Source organism: Macaca mulatta, chromosome 14, assembly GCF_049350105.2.
Source record: "Macaca mulatta isolate MMU2019108-1 chromosome 14, T2T-MMU8v2.0, whole genome shotgun sequence".
Taxonomy (NCBI): domain Eukaryota; kingdom Metazoa; phylum Chordata; class Mammalia; order Primates; family Cercopithecidae; genus Macaca; species Macaca mulatta.
In genome coordinates, this window is record NC_133419.1 from 10,699,852 (window position 1) to 10,712,404 (window position 12,553).

The following is a 12,553-nucleotide window of genomic DNA, read 5'->3' on the forward strand; positions in this document are numbered from 1 at the left end:
TTTAAAAATAAGCTTTGTACATAAGTAAGAACCTGATGATATTAGGTTCTCAACTAATATCACCCTAGGGCCAACCTATAAGAAAAGAAGTAGACCGGGAGCGGTGGATCACACCTGTAATCCCAACACTTTGGGAGGCCGAGGCGGGCGGATCACAAGGTCAGGAGATCGAGACTACGGTGAAACCCCGTCTCTACTAAAATTACAAAAAATTAGCTGGGCGCGGTAGTGGGTGCCTGTAGTCCAAGCTACTCAGGAGGCTGAGGCAGGAGAATGGCGTGAACCCGGGAGGCAAAGCTTGCAGTGAGCCGAGATCGCGCCACTGCACTCCAGCCTGGGGGACGCAGTGAGACTCCATCTCAAAAAAAAAAAAAAAGAAAAGTAGTAACTGGCCAGACGCGGTGGCTCATGCCTGTAATCCCAGCACTTTGGGAGGCCAAGTGGGCAGATCACAAGGTCAGGAGTTCGAGACCAGCCTGGCCAATATGGTGAAACCCTGTCTCTATTAAAAATACAAAAATTAGCCTGACATGGTGGCTGACACCTGTAGTCCCAGTTACTCGGGAGGCTAAAGCAGGAGAATTGCTTGAACCCGGGAGGTGGAGGTTGCGGTGAGCCAAGATCTCGCCACTGCATTCCAGCCTGGGCGACAGAGCAAGACTCTGTCTCAAAAAAAAAAAAAAAAAAAGAAAGAAAAGAAAAGTACCTTGAAATATAACTGGAGCATAGAAAAAATTTTTGGGAAATATTGGTATTAAGGAAACCAAATCAAGTAATCATTTAAAAAAAGACGAGAGAGGAGTCTGCCTTTCCCATCATACAGTATATTATATTTGTATTCTAGCCATAATTTTGTAGGTATAAATCAGACTCTAACATAAACGGCACGCTGATAAGTAATCAATCACAGAATTAACCACATGCAGTATTCTAATATAAATGGTTACCTGAGAAGTCTGTCAGAAGTCTTGCTAGGACATGCTTTTTTACCAATTCAGTCTTGCTAAGGCTGGAAACAGCATCTACCCTAGAAGTTTCTCTGACAGTAGTGGGTTTTTGGGAAATCCCAAGATCGGATCCATTCTTGACATTATGTTCTAGGATGTCATATGATCTCTGTGGCCAAGATTCTGGAGCAAATGTGAAAGTTTGCTTCAGTACTTCTTCAGAAGGCAATTCTGCGTCATGCTGTGCAGAAGCTGACTTCTCAACCTGTCTTTCACCTAATTCTTTAAGAGCCTTAATTGTGAGCTGTTCTTGTTCTAAGTCAAGAGATGCTACTGGAGTACCTTGGGTAGGGAAAACACTTAGAGGCTCACTTCCATTTGTTTGTTTGTTTTGTTCACTGTATTTGCTTCCAATGCCTTTAATTTCAGAACCACTGGACTCACTTTCATGTAAGACTTCTACAGGAGGAGTTGTTTTAAAGTCTGTCATCTTCTCTGATATTGCTTTAAAGGCATTTCCTTCACTATCTACTATTCCTTTATCTCTGGTTTCTGTAAAGGCTGCTATCAGGTCCTCTGGGGAGGAATCATCTATATGTTTAACATTTTTCCCATGTAATGACTCCAAGTAGGCAGATGTTGTCACATTTAATGAGAATTCTGTCTCATTAAAAACATTTGGAGACACTGTTGAAGGAAGTTTGGGGTTCTCAGTAGTAACAGGCTTTTCAGGAGCAACTTCACTCACATCTTCTAAGCAGACATTTATATTGAGTACTTTTGCTGCCTCACTAGCTGGACTCCTTCCAAGAATATCAGGTTGCTCTTGATGCAGCTCAGAGTCACTGACCAACTCTTGAAAATTTTTAGATGTTTTTTCTACTCTCTTACAACTGGGAATCTCTTTGATTTCTCTTTCACCTGTTTTTACAACAGCACTTGGAATGGAAACAGGTTTTTCAGCTTGAATTTTCTTATTTTCAAATGATAGATCTGCTGTGATGTCCTCTATTACTGTGTCATCAGACTCACCAGAACTATCAGCTTCTGTGATTTCTCCCAATGCAGAGCTCTGCCAGTTCATTTCATCTTTCAGGTGGTCATCAGGTAAAACCACTTTCACTGTGGCCACTCCAGAACCCAAAGAGTCACATTTCTCAGGTGGAGATCCAGGTAATTCTGCAAGTGTGTCACCCTGTTTCTGCATACTGCCTTGCACACCTTTGATACTGAATTCTTTTGTGGAATTGAAAGAGTCGGGTATAGGTTTTCCAGTGATAGCATTTTCTTGTAGGAGAGATGCTTCTGTCCAATCACCTGTTGATTCAGTGATGGGAGTGCTCCCATTAATAGAACATACAGGAATTTTCTGATGAGTGTTAACTTTAAGATTTACAACTGGAATTTCAGAATTATATTCACTCATGTCAAGTCCTGTAGTTTTTGTGATGCAGTCAGAAGATTTATCAGTCTGTTGTTTCACTTGGGGAACCAGATCCCAAGTCAGTATTTCGTTAGTAAAGTTATGCATATCATTCACGCATCTAGACACCTCTTCCAGTGCTGCATTTGTGTGTGAAAACTGCCTACTGAGCAATGCAGACATTTGGTAACGTCCTGCCTCTTTATTTCTCAGTGGAAAAAGCTTGTCATTAGTCTCTGAAATGTCTTCGGATGATTCTCTATCAGTGTGCATAGACCAGCTACCAAAATCATCTGTGCTCTCCTTATACGAGTCTTTAAATTCTTTGTCAAATGCTGCTTTGTCAATAATTACTTCAAATGGTGATTCAGGGGAATCCTTTTCAATAACACCATCTCCTGAAACTTTGGATGGGGACAAAGAGTATGTATAAATGCCTTCTACCTTAGAGTATTCAGTAGGTGGTTTTTGGGCTGTTAGCAAAGTGAATCTGTCATCAGCATCCAATGCGGTTTTAGCTTCCCTACTTGATACCTCATTTGGGTTCTTGGTCTCTTTATCTATTTGCTCTTCCACTTGACCAATTTTCTTTGAAAGCAAAGCAGGATGCTCTGGGAAACTGGCTGGAATAGAAGGACGGTCACAATGAACTCCTGCTGCAAGAGAAATTGGAGAGTCTGACATGTTGTTGCTGATCCCCTGAGGCTTTTCCATCTTTTTCATATCCAGAAGATCCAAGTGGTCTTTTCCTTCTTTGGCTAAAATAGGCTGGCTCCCTAACACATTGCTTTTTTCTCCATGTAGTATTGTAAGGCCATTGTTATGTATTTCAGAAGATGAAAGAAAGGAAGATGTCATAATTTCTGAAGATGGCTCATCAGAACAAAGAGAGCTCAAGAATTTCAAAGAAAATAATTGTTTACCAGGTACAATTACACATTAGCTAGCCAAGCCAAGCAGCATGCTTTTTATTTTTTAAATTACATAAATATATATATATACACACACACAGGATGTATATATACACACATAAATATGTAACAAAATGATCAAGTTATCCTACAGGACATGCATAAAGCTGCCAACAGTGAAACAGAAAAGCCATATCATGCCACAAACTGCAAGTAACAAAAAAATTTCCTAACAAACACTTTTTGGACTACTTTTCCATTGTAAAGAGAAAGCATAAAGAAGGGCGGAAAGATTGAGAAATCTTGGGAGGTTTTTTATTATTTTGGTAGAGCTAATCAACAAAAGCAAATAATTGATACAAAATAAATAACCTGATACTATAAAGAGTTGATAGACTTTAATCTGTAAGCTGAACAATTCAGAGCACAGACTGCCTCTGTAAATCCACTATTATAGTCTCACAATCTGAGAAGGAAAAAAACAAGTGGCCAGACTTGTTTTTGATTTTTAGGAGATGCAGTAGACCCTCTCTGACCTGAAAATGAGACTAGAATTATTCTATTCTATCCACAGGAAGAATCTGTCCCATGTACAAATAAATAGCTGTGATGTTCTAAACTAAAGCGTACTGAAAAAGGTGGACCCCCTCCAAAATCTTTTTTTTTTTTTTTTTTTTAATACAGAGTCTTTTTCTTGTCGCCCAGGCTGGAGTGTAATCGCATAATCTCAGCTCACTGCAACCTCCACCTCCCAGGTTCAAGTGATTCTCCTGCCTCAGTCTCTCAAGTAGCTGGGATTACAGGCAGGTACCATCAAGCCTGGTTAATTTTTGTATTTTTAGAAGAGACGGTGTTTCACCATGTTGGCCAGGCTGGTTTTGAACTCCCAACCTCAAGTGATCTACCCACCTTGGCCTCCCTAAGTGCTGGGATTATAGGTGTGAGCTGCCACGCATGGCCCCTCCAAAATCTCTTGTACTAACTTGTCATTGAAATCAATATTGTACTGTGCAAATTGATTTCTTTGGTTAAGAGAGAGTTAACTGGGCCGGGTGCAGTGGCTCACCTGAGGTCAGGAGTTCGAGACCAGCCTGACCAAAATGGTGAAACCTTGTCTCTACTAAAAATATAAAAAAATTAGCCAGGCGTAGTGGCAGGCACCTGTAATCCCACCTACTCAGGAGGCTGAGGCAGGAGAATCCTCTGAACCTGGGAGGCGGGCACTGCAGTGAGCTGAGGTCGTGCCATTGCACCCCAGCCTGAGTAACAAAAGTGAAACTCCATCTCCACACACATACACACAAAAAAGAGTGACCTCCAGAATTACTTTTAAAATAGAAAATATCCTTCTCAAAGTAATATGTTGTCTTAGTAGTTAATAAGCCATCAATCTACCACGCTGTTTTCTAACTTCCTACTCTAACAAGTTTTTACTGGGGAAAAGGATCAAAACAAATATCCCAAGGGCTGGTGCTTTCTTACTTCACTTATTTGTTTGTATTTGAGACAAGGTCTTCCTCTGTCCTCCAGGCCAGAGTGCAAGTGGTGCAATTGTGGCTCATTGCAGCCTTGACCTCCTGGCCTCAAGCTATCCTCCCACCTCAGCCTCCCAAGTAGCTGGGACCACAGGCACATGCCACCACACCTGGCTAATTTTTAAACTTTCTGCAGACATGGTGCCTCGCTACATTGCCAGGTTGGTCTCAAACTACTGGGTTCAAGCAACCTGCCCACCTTGGCCTCCCAAAGCACTGGGATTATAGGCATGAGCCACCAAGCCCAGCCCTGGGCGCTGTCTTTCTTGCATATTGTTGTATCTTTGGAGCTGGAACAAAGTGGGTCTTAAATAAATAGCCCCAAATAAGTGAATCAAAGATTCAGCTTGGTCAGCTGAGACCTAAGTAGGCTCAGGACAGCAATGCCTTGAGCATGAATAACTGGGAAAAATGTGACAGAGAAGTTCTTTTAGGATTATCTTTATTCAGTCTATATTCTCTTTTTCATGTAAACATCCGAATACCAGATAAAAGCAAAATTATGACGTCATTCAAAATTATTTTATTAAAGACAAAAATATTTTACAATAAATAAAATTCCACTATTATAAAAATGTTTTGAAATGCCATATAAAGTTCCCCTACTTCAACACATCACTGAAATTTGATGTAATAAGAGCTGAGCTTTAGAAATAGTATAACTGAAACCTGGTTATTAGAATAAAAAGCCTTTGTACGTTAAGGAAAACAGTTAAAGCTTGGTGGCAAAGCTATATTACCAAAACAAAACACTTGAAGTAAACTATAACTCATATGTAGTTCTAATTTAGTAAAACATGGTTTGCATCTGCCATTATATAGTATGGATATTCAGCATGACTAGATTAGGGCATAACAGAAATGAAGCCCAGCACTGTAGGTTAAAAGGTTCAAACATCTGAAGTATAAAGTACTACAGATTACATTTAAATCAGAAATATTCCACAATCTGAGCCATGCATTGTTACTGAAGCTACTAGTCAGTGTTTCTACCAGAAAGCATTCAGTGAACTACGGTTATTGTAAAACTGTTTGGAAACCTCTCTCTCTCTTCAAACAACTCTGAGGTAAGTCAAACTGACTCCACCCCACAGGGAAGGTTCAGCTTATATGTTTTTTTAATGTGTTTTTTGTGTGCTTTTTTAAGACAGAGTCTAGTTCTGTCGCCCAGGATGGAGTGCAATGGTGTAATCTCGGCTCACTGCAACCTCCGCCTCCCAGATTCAAGCAATTTTCCTGCCTCAGCCTCCCGAGTAGCTGGGATTACAAGCGTGCACCACCACACCTGGCTAATTTTTTGTATTTTTAGTAAAGATGTGGTTTTACCACACTGCCCAGGCTGGTCTCGAACACCTGAGCTCAAGCAGTCCGCTCGCCTCAGCCTCCCAAAGTACTAGGATTACAGGCATGACCCACTGCGCCCAGCCAGCTTATGGAGATGGAGATTTCAGATGATTCAGATCTGTCATCTTACAGATGAAAGTCTACAAAATGAATTAGCAATAATTCAAGAGGTATTTATTGAGTGCCTACCACGTGCCAGACATTGTTTTAGAAACTGGGCTTAAAGCAGTGAATAAAACAGAAAAAATTTCTTGCCTTTATGGAGCTTACAACACAGAGGGGAAGGCAGACAATAAGCAAAATCAATAAGTAAAATGATGATGACAGTGATATAGTGGTGATGGTGCTTGATTAAACTAAAAAGAAAGCAACCAAATTGAATGCTAACCAAAGAATATTCACATCACTGGGAAGAGCATGGTAAAACTGTCTATGCTTTAGCAGGACACAAACTGGTCAGTTTATCAGTTTTGCTTTTCTCTTAACTTTCTTGAACTTTTAGTACTCCAAAAGCTTCAAGTTAGGTGTAGAATAATCTTAGGTAAAACTAAAGATAACGTTAGAAGTCCTATATTCAGAATACTAAGAAGTCCTCTACTGAGCACCATAATGGCCTGACAGACTTCAAACATTAAAGATTATTTAGGCTGGGTGTGGTGGCTCACGCCTATATCTCAGAACTTTGGGAGGCAGAGGAGGGAAGACTGCTTGAGTCCAAGAGGTCAAAATCAGCCCGGGCAACATGGTGAGACCCTGCCCCTACAAAAAATAGAAAAATTAGCTGTGCATGGTGGCACGTGCCTGTAGTCCCAGTCACTTGGGAGGCTGGAGTGGGAGGATTGCTTGAGTTTGGGAGGTCAAGGCTGCAGTGAGCCACGGTCATGCCACTGCACTCCAGCTTGGGTGACAGAGTGGAGAAAAAAAAGAAAAGAAAGGAAAAGAAAAAAAGAAAAACAAAAGGAAAAAAGAAAAAGAAAAAAGATTACTTAATATGACATGGTTACTAGATATATAAAAAAACCTCTAATAATGTTCCCTAATAAAAATATTATAACTTACTATTTAGGGTGTATATTATTTTCTGGGGGCAAGCTCAGAGGGTAAACAGAGGTCAGTGCTGCCTTTATTTCTCAGTGATTGTGAGATGCAGGCGCTAATCATTATTGTCAGTCAAGCTTTCCCACGTGTAGAAAAATAAGGTAACATCATCATCTGAGCTTTAACTTTAATTATTTTGTTTAGAATTTCAGCAAATGAAAAGACCATTTTTGGCCAGCTGAAACCCTAACAAATGTGGACAGAGCTGACCTGTACCAAGACAATGGGAAAAATTGGGCTGGAAGTAAAAAGTGTATAAAGGCATGAAAACATTAAATAGAATGAAGACCAAAAACTAATAAGCCTTTTAGAACAGCTCCGATAAGCAAAGACTCTTCCAACTGGTCAGCATGGCACTTGTAGTCACTGGTGTTGCCCAGGTCAGTACATGGCAAAAGGACAGAATAGTCCAGTGAATCTGAAGGCAGTTAGCTCCTAAAATACTAAACACTGTAAAACTGTCTGGTGGAATAAATCTGGATTATTTTATGTCTCAGAAAATGTCTACCACCTTTCTTTTTTCAAAAGATTCATCCCGGCTGGGCACGGTGGCTCAAGCCTGTAATCCCAGCACTTTGGGAGGCCGAGACGGGAGGATCACGAGGTCAGGAGATCGAGACCATCCTGGCTAACACGGTGAAACCCCGTCTCTACTAAAAAAATACAAAAAACTAGCTGAGCGAGGTGGCAGGCGCCTGTAGTCCCAGCTACTCGGGAGGCTGAGGCCGGAGAATGGCGTGAACCCGGGAGGCGGAGCTTGCAGTGAGCTGAGATCCGGCCACTGCACTCCAGCCTGGGCGACAGAGCGAGACTCCGTCTCAAAAAAAAAAAAAAACAAAAACAAAGATTCATCCCTTCACATGCACTCCAAGAGCCTTCCAACATTACCCAAAACAAATCGCCATCAAAACTCATTATGAACATTTTCTAAATTAGATCTTTGCTATAACGGAATTTAATGTGGATATTCATTTTCAAGAGTTCTAATCACTTAAAAACATGGTGCTACTCTAATTATTAACAAATAAGGTCATAGATCTAGTAGATTTACTAAAAAGGTAATCAGCTGGGTGTGGTGGCTCATGCCTGTAATCCTAGCACTTTGAGAGGCCAAGGTAGGGAGATGGCTTGAGCCTAGGAGTTTGAGACCCACCTGGGCAACACAGTGCGACCCCATCTCTACAAAAAAATTAAACAATTAGCCAGGCATGGTGGCATGCACCTGTGGTCCTGACTACTTGGGAGGCTGAAGTGGGAGGACTGCTTGAGCCCAGGAGGTCGAGGCTGCAGTGAGCCATGCACTCCACCCTGGGTGACACAGCAAGACCTTGTCTCAAAAAAAGGGGGGTGGGTGAGAATCAATATACGGTAAGAGGTAAAAAATGTCATATCCCCACAGTGATCATGAACATGTTCTCAAACTTATCAAGTACTCAGCTGCATGATTACTCATCTTCTTAAACTCTAAATACTCCACTGAGATATATTATCTGAAACAAAGACTAGGAAATTAAGTTGGTAGTCATATTCTAAATTCTAAATTTTTAGACCCAAATAAATTTTTTTTTTGAGATGGAATTTCACTGTTTTAGCCCAGGCTGGAGTGCAATGGTGTGATCTCGGCTCACCGCAACCTCCGCCTCCTGCATTCAAGCGATTCTCCTGCTTCAGTCTCTGGAGTAGCTGGGATTACAGGCATGTGCCACCATGCCCAGCTAATTTTGTATTTTTAGTAGAGATGGGGTTTCTCCATGTTGGTCAGGGTGGTTTGGAACTCCCAACCTCAGGTGATATGCCCACCTTGGCCTCTCAGAAAGTGCTGGGATTACAGGCGTGAGCCACCGCGCCCAGCCAAAAAATTCTTATTAAAAAATTCAAAGTCAGCCAGGTATGGTGGCTCACGCTTGTAATCCCAGCACTTTGGGGGCCGAACTGGGCAGATCATGAGGTCAGGAGTTCGAGACCAGCCTGACCAACATGGAGAACCCTGTCTCTACTAAAAATAGAAAAAATTAGCAGAGTATGGTGGCGCATGCCTATAATCCCAGCTACTCAGGAGGCTGAGGCAGGAGAATCACTTGAACCCAGGAGGTGGAGGTTGCAGTGAGCCAAGATCACGCCATTGCATTCCAGCCCAGGCAACAGTGTGAGACTCCATCTCAAAAAAAAAAAAAAAAAAAAAAAAAAAATTCGAAGTCCTTTCATCACAATTACTAATCGTGTGGCCCTGAGTAAACTGCTTAATCCCATCTCATCAAAATCTCATCAAAATGGGAAAATTAAAGCACCTAACTTTAGAACTGCTGCGAGGATTAAATGAGTTAATATATGTTCACAGCAGTATCTGCCACTTAGTAAATCCCCAATAAACGTCCCCAAACACCACATTCTCAAAAAACTCTCTTGACATAGAGACTCCAGACCACATGCCTTTTTATTAGGGGACAGAAAAGGCATATTGGCAAATTGTAACCACCTTCATCTGGTATAATACAGAAAATCCTCATGTAGAGCTTTAGACACTTTCCCTTCTACCATTCACATATTAAGGGAAATAATTCAAAGAGCTTTTATTTACTTCAAAATCTTGGGTGATGCAACGTCTGAATATGTTGATATAAACCAAACGCCTATGGCATCCCAAGAATTGTGCTAGGTTCTATGCAGATAAAGATGTTTGAGAGCCCAGCCTGGCATGGCGGCTCATGCCTGTAATCTCAACACTTTGGGAGGCTCAGGTGGGAGGACTGCTTGAGCCCAGAAGCTAGACGAGCCTGGGCAAAATGATGAGACAGACCCCTTCTCTATAAAAAATTTTAGGGCCCGGTGCAGTGGCTCACGACTGTACTCCCAGCACTTTAGGAGGCTGAGGCGGGCAGATCACCCGAGGTTGAGAGCTTGAGAACAGCCTGACCAACATGGAGAAACCCCATCTCTACTAAAAATACAAAATTAGCCAGGAATGGTCGCACATGCCTGTAATTCCAGCTACTCAGGAGGCTGAGGCAGGAGAATCACTTGAACCTGGGTGTGAGCCGAGATCGGGCCATCACACTCCAGCCTGGACAACAAGAACGAAAACTCCGTCTCAAAAAAAAAAAAATAATAATAATAATATATATATATATAAAAAATTTTTTTTTTTTTTAATTAGCTTGGTGTGGTGGCACATGCCTGTGGTTCCAACTACTCAGGAAGGTAAGGTGGGAGGATCGCTTGAGCCTGGGAAGTCGAGACTGCAGTGAGCCCTAATTGACCCGCTGCATTCAGCCTGGGCAACAGAGTGAGATCCCGTCTCAAAAAAAACAAAAAACAAAAAACAAAAAAACCCAAAAGCAAAACCAAAAACCCCACAAGAGAACTCAACATATAAGAAATTCTAAGCCAACATTGAAAGATAAATAACTTTTCCTTTTTTTGAAACAGTCTCAGTCTCACTCTGTCAACCAGGCTGGAGTGCAGTGGCCTAATCTCAGCTCACTGCAACCTCTACCTCCCCAGTTCAAGTGATTCCCCTGCCCCAGCCTCCCGAGTAGCTGGGACTACAGGCACACACCACCACGCCCAGCTAATTTTTGTATTTTTAGCAGAGATGGGGTTTTGCCATGTCCACCAGGCTTGTCTCAAACTCCTGACCTCAAGTGATCCACCACACCCAGCCAGTAAATTTTCCTGAACAAAATGTTTCGCAAATGATCTTTACCACCAGCAGGGTCAAAGTATATTTTAGTTCAATGTACAACCAGCTGAACAATTTAATAACCAAGCACAGAGACAGCCTTTGGCACAATTTTTCACAATCCCTCTCAAACTTAAGAGCAACTACTAGTTCTTCACGGGGTTTATCTCTGATTTACTGCCTCAGAACTTCCTAAAGAGGACAGAGCTCAGGAATTTGTATTACAAGTTTCCCAGGCAACGAACTTGGTTTCAGAACCACAGCCTTAATACATCTGGTATGTGTTGAAAGGGCAGAAAGATAAGGGTCATACTTCAGAGCTCTAGTCCCATAAAATCCCACAGGAGGAGCCACTCTCATGGCTTCTCCTCACATAGATGGGCTTGAACTGGGCACAACTTAAGAGTAGCAAGGCATGCAGCAGGAGTGGTCTTCCCGTGCCTAAACACTTCCATATACTAATTCTAAAGTACAGTAATTCTGCATTTTTATTGGAAGAAGGAAAAAACCACATCTGACTAGAAAATCTGGTATGGGAATTGAGGCAGAAATTTCTCTCTTTTATGCCCAGAGTATTTTATCCTTCAGAGCAAGATGGGGAGTTTAAAATAACATGATAAAAACAACAACAACAACAACAAAAAACTACAATGTCTATGACTGGGCACAGTGGTGCCCGCCTGTAGTCCCAGCTACTCAGGAGGCTGAGGTGGGAAGATTGCTTGAGTCCAGGAGTTTGACACCATCCTGGGAAACACAGTGAGACCATATCTCTTAAAAAACAAACAAACAAGCCGGGCGCGGTGGCTCAAGCCTGTAATCCCAGCACTTTGGGAGGCTGAGACGGGTGGATCACAAGGTCAGGAGATCGAGACCATCCTGGCTAACACGGTGAAACCCCGTCTCTACTAAAAAATACAAAAAGCTAGCCGGGCGAGGTGGCGGGCGCCTGTAGTCCCAGCTACTCGGGAGGCTGAGGCAGGAGAATGGCGTGAACCCGGGAGGCGGAGCTTGCAGTGAGCTGAGATCCGGCCACTGCACTCCAGCCCGGGTGACAGAGCAAGACTCCGTCTCAAACAAACAAACAAACAAACAAACAAAAAACAAAAAAAACAAACAACCAACAAAAAGTACTTATGAGTAAATACATTTGAATTGAAAATCCTTCATATACTATTTATTCTGCCTCTTTTTCCTCAAAGTGTCTCTTAAAGATTTAGTACTCATCTATTCAAGTACTTACAACTTCATTACTAAAAACAAAATGTGATCTATAATTAAGGAATAAGGAATGTTATATCCTATATCAAAGAGTTCTTCCTAAAAAGAGTAAATAGTTTAAAATTAGGTTATAGTTACCATGTTGTTAATTACCCGCTCACCTAAGAAATTCATTACTTTTTACTAAAAGGATATCTATAACATGGAATCACTATATACATCAGTGAACAATGGGTGCCAGCCTGTAGTAGCCACTAACTTACTTTTTCACATCCATACTATGCATATTCATTTGAAGGAGATTTGAAATATTCAGGCATAGGTTTTCCTACACTTGAATTTTCTCATGTTCACAAAACAAGACGACAAATTCGTGCAAAACAGTATCAACAACT

General features: G+C 41.6%; 2 protein-coding genes across 19 annotated transcripts in view; both read right to left on the reverse strand.

The window, feature by feature from the left end:
- SPINDOC (spindlin interactor and repressor of chromatin binding) overlaps positions 1-12,553 on the reverse strand; it is a 207,207-nt gene that overhangs the window by 109,055 nt on the left and 85,599 nt on the right. The window lies entirely within an intron of this gene.
- RTN3 (reticulon 3) overlaps positions 1-12,553 on the reverse strand; it is an 88,421-nt gene that overhangs the window by 48,464 nt on the left and 27,404 nt on the right. For 5 of the 18 annotated variants that reach the window (XR_013403612.1, XR_013403611.1, XM_077962477.1 and 2 more), the window contains exon 3: positions 948-3,023. The exons of 8 other annotated variants lie outside the window; for them this stretch is intronic. Coding sequence is in view for 7 of the 10 variants with exons in the window: in XM_077962477.1 (XP_077818603.1) it covers positions 948-3,023 (2,076 nt within the window). In the remaining 3 variants the exon portion in view is untranslated. Of the gene's footprint in view, positions 1-947; positions 3,263-11,070; positions 11,081-12,553 lie in introns of all 18 variants that reach the window. 5 more of the 18 variants (XR_013403613.1, XM_077962476.1, XM_077962474.1 and 2 more) reach the window with 2 other exon arrangements.